Here is a 7,952-nt window from a genome sequence, read left to right on the forward strand (position 1 = left end):
GCAGTGCGCCAAAATGGGCAAACTTAAATACAAAAGCAATAGGATGTGCTCGGTGCCCCAGTGCACGAATCGCACTGTGAGGGGCGAGGTAAGCCTCCACGCGTTTCCTTCGGACGTGCGCATGAAGAAAACGTGGGCAGCGAAGCTTCGGATTGGAATAACCGTCACGCAAGCCATGACAGTCTGCAGCCAACATTTCGCGCCGGAAGATTTCTTCTGGGGCACCATAGGTAAGCATGCATTTTGCAACGTTTGCGGCCTTCCTAAACGGAGACCGTACCTGAATAACAATGTACGAACGTTAATAGCGTGTTTGCTGCAGCGTATCACTTGCATGCGTTTGAAGATTTGTTTAAATGTACTTTTTATTTTTGCTTCGTTTTTCAAATTTGCCAGCAAATATGAACACTAAGCAGGCGCTGTGTATGCAGAAGACAGACAGGTTGTTTCGCTGAAATAGAATTGGATACGGACAACTGCGTTTTTAATTGGCTGCATTTCTGCTGAGCTTTAAATTATACATCGCGGTTTTTGTACTTGAGCATGTCTTAAAAAAAAAAAAGACATGCGAAACGGCCCAGACATTCTGCTCCTAGGGAGCGTTATCCTAGCATGCTTTTTAAAGCCCCTCAATAAACTAAAAGTAGCGCCAACATGTGAAGTTTGCCGCCCGCCTCCTCTCCTGCGCTCTCCTTCGTCGTTCGACCCTCTCATTGGCCGAGCGCCGTCACGTGCGCGCGCGCGCTTTTTTTTTTGCTGGGCGTGCAGCTTCCTCCTTTCCAGCGGGGCGGGCGGCGCGCGCGCGGCACATATCGCCGTGTGTTTTGCTGCCACGCGGACTGCTACTAAATCGTTCCCGCTGGCTATTTAATTTTTTTTTTCAAGCATGTTGCGCTCTTTGGCCGGCGGCTGATAGAAGCACGGTGGTGAAGGCGAGTTCAACCAACGCAGACATCGCGTACAAATGGTGTCACGCACTGACAGTTGAAAACGAAACCGTTTCAGCGCAAAATATAAAAAAAACTGCTACCACGCTTCTCATGTTTCATGGTAGCTTACAATTCAGTCCAACCTGCAAAGAAACCACACAGACTGCAGCTTCCGCAGCCTAGTTAATTTTTTTTTCAAGCATGTTGCGCACTTTTGTCAACGGCTGACGGACTCAAGGAGGTGAAGGCGAGTTAAATCGACGCCAAAATCGTGTACGTATGGTGACACACCATGGCAGCTGAACACGGCACCGTCTCAAATCCAAATATAAAAAAAAAATAACTGCTACCTCCCTCCCCAAGTTTACCGGTAGGTCACAAGTGAATCAAAGCTGCAAAGACTCCACACAGACTGCAGCTTCCGCCGCCTATAGTTAATTTGATCTGCAGCTGAAGTTGAAAATACATGGAAGACAGCTGCTGCCACACTTCTCAAGTTTACCGGCAGCTCGCAATCCAGTCAACGCTGCGAAGAAACCATACACAGACTGTTCCTAAATTGTTCCTGTCCGCCGCCTAGTTACAAATTTTATAAAGAATGCCGCTGAGTGGCCAAATGTGACGAACTACGGACACACGGAGATGACGGCGAGTTGAACCAGCGCCGAAATCGCGTATATGTGGTGTATGACACTCACAGCTGAAACTATTCTGGCGGGAAATCCCTGTCAACATTCGGTAATTGTGTTTCAGCAGTGAGCAATATTTTAACCTGAACACATTGCGACGAAATGCAAGGCTCTGGTGAGACCCGGCGCACGGCCGCCTCGATCGGCGCGCGCGCGGCGCTGATCGAGACGGCTGTGAAGGGCGCCTGCTCCGGAGAGCGCGCGCTAGTCGCGCACCCCGTAGGTGGAGCCACGGTCGAAATGCGAGAGGAGGAGCGGCGCCGCCGGAGGAGGAGAGAGGAGATGGCGCTACTTTTAGTTTATTGAGGGGCTTTAATGCTTTTGCCTCTCGATATTCATGCCAACAAAAGTGTGCATGGTCTGCTAGCGTAATTAGAGTGCGCGCGTTTAGCCATTTCTTTATCTCTGATAACCAGACACATGGACTCCCTCCGAAAGGCGTCTCAAGAAGACTGCCATCCCTTCGAGACGCCTGCCCGTACGGACTCATGACCGCGACAATGACGGGGCAAAACAGGCATCGCATGAACAAGCACTACGAGCCTCTGGGAGAGCTGCAGCAAAAAGTGAGATGCCCCTTGCATTGTGTGCCAACCTATGCCTGAAATGTATACCTTTTGCTTCAATCTAAAATGCCTCATTCTTTACTTACCAGGTGCGTTTGTTTAGCTAGATAAAAAACGGTGAGTTCCCTTTTGTTACAAGTTGTTGCTCAACTGAATGAATTTGCAGGCCTTGGCACCAAACCACCGAGTGGAAGTGGCTCTTGCTGCATGCCAATGTCATCAGTGGCAACATCCCAGGATTGCACAGACACCAGTGCAGCATGTGTAAGTATAAGTTGTCTTGTTACTGACTGTTAGTGAAGGTGATAGCTAACTGGTTGATGAACTGTGTGAGCAGCTTAACAAATCAAGCTGCAAGCAACCTGCATAAGCGAGACATAGATGTAGGTTAGAATTAGATTAGGCAGACTTTCATGTACTGCCAGATGTTTGTGCCATATTAAGTTACTTGCATCTGGTGTGGACTATTATTACTGTAGTGTAAACTTTCAGGGAAATTTGGTTCTGCGCAGCATGCATGAAACAAGCATTTACGATTAGCTTCCCTTTTCATGCAGGATGCATCAGAGGCTACAAACAGTGTTCAAGCAGGAACAGCGGATCTCTTAGCTGTGCAGCATACAGCTGAGAGTCTCGTCTGCCTGGATGCAAGACGTACTGAACTTGCAGGGCTGGAAAATGTGGCTGTTCAAGCACTGCTGCAGCTCAACCAAAACTCTACTGGGCTACGTTCCACAGGTGTCCAAGTAGACACCAGTTCTGTTCCAATGAAAAAAGGTTTTCTTGACCTCTTTTTGACAGACAATGCTGTAAGGGCGTTTACAGGTGTAGAAAGCTTTCACCTTCTACTCACCATATCTGAACAAGTTGCTAAAGAAGACACTATGCAAACTGAGAAAAGTGTGCTGGAGAGAGTTATACTCGTTCTGGTGCGGCTGAAGACTTTCCTGTCTTTTAAATGCCTTGCAGTTTTGTTAGGTACTTCGGAGGCCACTGTGCATAGGTATTTCTACGGGACGTTGCGCACCATGGCTGCTGTGCTTGAGGCGGCCATTCCATGGCCAAGCAAGGAAGAAATTAGTGAGAATGAGCCGCATTGTTTTGCTGCTTATAAAGATGTAAGAATAGTGCTAGACTGCACAGAGGTGGAAATAGAAAAATCACATTGTGCCTCGGGCCCCACGCTTGAGTCACATCGGTTCCTGTGAGCGTTTCCAGGTTTTGGATGCCAGTCCTGTGAAGAAAAATTACTTCCAAGTTATATACCTTTTCACAAGACACATTTTTCATTTCATTTCATTTTATTACCCTCAAGCGCATACGCATTACAGAGGGGAGTGGTACATCATATATGATAGAAAGCATAGAACACTAAATGAACAAAACATAACAAAGGCTAAACGAACAAGGGAATACAGAACAACGAAAACAATCTTACAATAAAGAAAGTTATACAAGCGGAATAAATTGAAAACAATCATAAGCGGTGAGAGAACAGCATTATACAGCGAAAAGAACAACAGCACTGGGAGCAAACAAGCATGAAAAACCAAAAACGGAAATAAGATAATAGTCAGGGGGGGAAAAGTGTCACGGATCAGCTTCAAGATATTGCATCAGTGATGAGTGAAATGAATCGTGATCTTGGATTAATGCGATATCGGGCGGAAGGCGATTCCACTCTACTGACGTACGAGGTAGAAAGGAATGAAAAAGGGCATTATTATTGCAAGTTATGACATTTACTTTGTAAGCATGATCAACGCGGGAGGAGCGATACGATGGCTGCGAAATGAAAGTATGCCTCAATTCGTTATGATGATAAATTTTGTGAAAAAGGCTAAGACGTGAAATTTTCCTTCTAAGCTCGAGAGATGGCAAAGATAACGTTAGTTTCATTGAAGTTATGCTGCTAGTGCGACTGTAATTGGAAAGAATGAAACGCGCTGAATTATTTTGAACCATCTCAAGTGAGGATTTCAAGTTCGTGAAACCGGGATCCCAGATTGCAGAAGCATATTCAATCTTTGAACGTACCAATGCTTTGTACATAGTCATTTTAGTCGAAACAGGTGCCTTCGAAAAGTTACGGCGCAAATACCCAAGCATGCGGTTACTGTTGTTAATAATGTAATCAATATGTTGCTTCCAGCTGAGGTCATTAGTAATATGCACACCCAAATATTTGTACGAAGTTACAGTATCTAAAGGAGTGTTATTCAATGCATAGCAAGCAGGGGGGAAATTACTGCGCGACACTCGCATAGCTTTACATTTTTTAACATTTAGGTCCATACACCATGTGCTGCACCATTTAGTTATATTATTGAGGTCAGATTGTAAAGCAGAAACATCGGCGGGTTCAGCAATCTCGCAATAAATAACACAGTCATCGGCAAATAAGTGAATAGGGGAAGTCACACAGTTAGGAAGGTCATTAATATAAACTAAAAAAAGAAGAGGGCCCAAAACGGACCCTTGTGGTACACCTGACGTAACAGGTGTTGACGGTGAATTATTGTTGTTAGCAAAGACATGCTGTGATCGACCGATGAGGAAAACTTCGACCCAGTTAAGGAGATGTCTGTCAATATTAAGACACTTGAGTTTAAGTAGTAAAAGATGATGGTTGATTTTGTCAAAGGCCTTAGAAAAATCCAAGAAGATACAATCAGCCAATAAGGGTTAGCATCGAGTTTGTGAAACAAAGTAGCTGTCTCGCATGAGTATGGTTTCCTGAAGCCATGTTGCGCTGGATTGAAAAAAAGGTTCGAGTCAAGAAAACTAGCTAGGTGTGAGCAAATGACATGTTCAAGAATTTTACATGGTATGCTAGTAAGAGATATGGGGCGATAATTAAGGGGAGATTGCTTGTTACCGGATTTATGAAGTGGAATCACCTTCGCCTGCTTCCAATGTACAGGAATAGCGCCAGTATCTAAAGATTGCTGAAATATTTTTGCCAAAAGGACAGAGGAGTACATAATTGTTTCTTTAAGGAATCTTGCATTTATATTGTCAACACCAGAGGAACATGAAGGTTTTAGTGTTTCAATTAGCTTTGCAATCCCGTCGGCATCTATTGATATTGGATGCATAATCGTATAGCCCGAAAACGAATGTGTAGGCAATTGAAGATTAGTTGCAGATGAAAAGTTCAGTGTGAACATATTGTTTAAAATCGATGCGCACTCCTTGCTAGGCACAGGTAAGTCGTTCTGGTCAAGTAAAGAAATCTCTGAGTTTCTCTGGGAGTTAGTTACGATGTTCCAAAATTTGCTAGGGTTATTAGTGAGCAAGGATGGTAGAGTGTATTTCAAAAAAGTAGATTTTGCAGAAGCGACAGCTTGAGAGTAGGTGTGAGATGCATTAGTGTATGCTTGCCAGCGTGACGCAGTCTGCTGCAGTTTTGCTGCCCGAAATAAGCGTTTTTTTCTGTTCGAAAGTCGATTTAAGTACGGATTATACCATGGCGAATGTCTATGTACTGTTAGTATTTTCTTGGGAATGTAAGCCTCAGTTAGATATGAAATTTTATTGACGAACAGGTCCCAGTTCTCTTGGACAGAACGATGTTCAAAACCACTAAGATAGTTGTCAAGGAAGAGCGAAAGTTCTCTATTTATCTCTTCAAAGTTTGCCTTTTTGTAATCAAATATAATCTTGCGTTTTTTCGTAGCTGAAGACGCGGTAAAGTTTAGGTCGAAATGAAGTAAAGAATGATCACTGAGTCCCGGCATGAAAATTATTGGGCCTATCATACTTCCAATTATATACCTTTTCACAAGACACATGAATGCTGAAGCATGACATGATATATGATAATCCACATATCTTGAAGTGCCAGCTGAATTTGCTAGTATTCAGAAAAGCTGTCATTAACAAACTGAGATATTCAGTTTAAAGTTATGACTGAATGAAAACTATGGCAGATAATATAAGCACAGCAGAGCACTCGAGGAATGAACTGTATTAGTGACATAATTTGAATGTTGCAGTCACTGAAATTATTTTTATTCCAGTGTAGCATTATACAGACGTTTAAATATAACTTCATGTTCTTTTACACTATGAACATACAGTCTGAGTTTTGTACTTTTACCTGTGAACAAACAGCAGCAGAGCAATCATGTGCTTGCATCTCGTCGACTTGCCTGCTTTGCACGTACAGTGACCCTGGAAAGAACAAACATGATCATTCATTTGTACATTACTCGAAGGAGGTTTTCAGGAAATTTAGACCATTGTCTCTGCACATGCCCATTTGCCAAAATAAAGTGTCTTCTTTCTTTCAATTGAGTACATCATGAGTGCTGGCTGCACCATGTTCTGCATTTATTTCACTGTGGCCAGTCTGAGAATGATTACTTTCACAGAAGCATGCATAGTAGAGGATATGCACTCAGGATTTCTACAAGCAGAATTCAAGCAACACAAATCCAGGCAGATTTCTTCAAAATAAAAATGATCTGACAATGCGTTCAGTAGTCACAACCGAATGACTTGCATGCTGGCTCTGATGCGCGCATTCTGTACATCAGAATGTACCAGTTTCTGTACGCGTTTTTTTTTTGGTCCCGAATCTTTCAGTCTTATAAGACGCCGTAGTAGAGGGCTTAGGATTGCATCAACACTGACTGGCTGCACTCGTATCGCGCAGCAAATATGCGTTTTCGCATTTGCCCCTCCTGAAATGCGCCAACGCAGTCTGAGCAGAAATGGCAATCTCGCGCTTAGTCGTTGAATACGCAGACAGCAGCAAACGAATGTAGAATATGTTAATTAGGCAGTAATGCAAAATGTAGCACATGAACCGGTGGGATCAACCGGTGACTTCTCGGAAACAGTACGCATGCTTTTGCTCGAGTGCAGCAAGTGCTCACACCGCACACGAGGACAGTCGCAATGACGGCGGTTGTGCATAAAAACCAACATTTCTGCTAGCTCGACTTTCGGCATGTGTTATAATAGAGCGAAAAGAAGGCACTCCACCACCAAACGTGGCATTAGTTAGAGGCGTTCGTGATTCGGGATAATCTGCTATTCTGCTGCCGAGCGCGCAACTTTTCGCGGCGATCACATAACGGCGGCAGCGAGCACATTACACTCGACAGTTATAGTAAAAAAAAAATGCACGCTTACCTGTATTGTGTTCTGTGTGCACAATTGAAACCAGAGTTCGTGCGGCTTCTGGCGTGGATGTGATGTCTGTACACAGAGTGCTTGGACAGTCGTGGCCGAAGAAGCTTTTATGCCGCAGCAGATAACGTGGCCGGCGTTCAATACCTCTTCACCTTCAACAAGGCAGCGCAGTCTAGTTTCTGCGCTCCCAATGTGGGCTATTATACACCCTAACGATAACGAGTTCACAAATGGGAAAGCCATGTCCGTAAACGACGCACTTATCACAGCAGACAAAGCGACTCCTTCTCCCACCTTAGCTGTCGCCACGCCGCGCCTCGCACCCGATCATCATTTCGCAGCCATATTGGAATTGCGGTGGCGCCCCCTATAGGTCGTGAAAGTTGCGATGCATTCATTGCAGCCGCTAACAGTCGTCGTCACTACTAGACCTTAGTGGGTCTGTCGGCTTTCATCTGTGTGGAAGAGTCAGAGTTTTGGTGCACAAGTGGAGACTTGGATCAAAGGTCAGACTTCATTTCCCTCTCCTGATGCTTGGCCTGTTTACGTCGCGGCATCTTCGGAACGCAGTACCGGTGATAGCCGCACTAAAAACTAACCTTGCGATGCCCGCAACGTGAGTAACT

The 7,952-nt window shown here is 44.5% G+C and overlaps 1 protein-coding gene across 1 annotated transcript; it reads right to left on the reverse strand.

Moving 5' to 3' along the window:
• Nucleotides 1–2,330: 2,330 nt before the first annotated feature.
• Nucleotides 2,331–7,569, reverse strand: LOC146200162 (uncharacterized). Its single transcript, XM_084592279.1, has 4 exons — nt 7,327–7,569; nt 6,287–6,360; nt 3,349–3,418; nt 2,331–2,387 (listed from the first exon to the last, which is right to left on the reverse strand). Exons 1-4 carry the CDS (start codon nt 7,567–7,569, stop codon nt 2,331–2,333), a joined length of 444 nt encoding a protein of 147 aa, XP_084448405.1.
• Between the last annotated feature and the right edge of the window lie 383 nt (nt 7,570–7,952).

The sequence above is a fragment of the Amblyomma maculatum genome, chromosome 2 (assembly GCF_055883805.1).
Source record: "Amblyomma maculatum isolate TAMU_Amacu chromosome 2, ASM5588380v1, whole genome shotgun sequence".
Classification (NCBI taxonomy): domain Eukaryota; kingdom Metazoa; phylum Arthropoda; class Arachnida; order Ixodida; family Ixodidae; genus Amblyomma; species Amblyomma maculatum.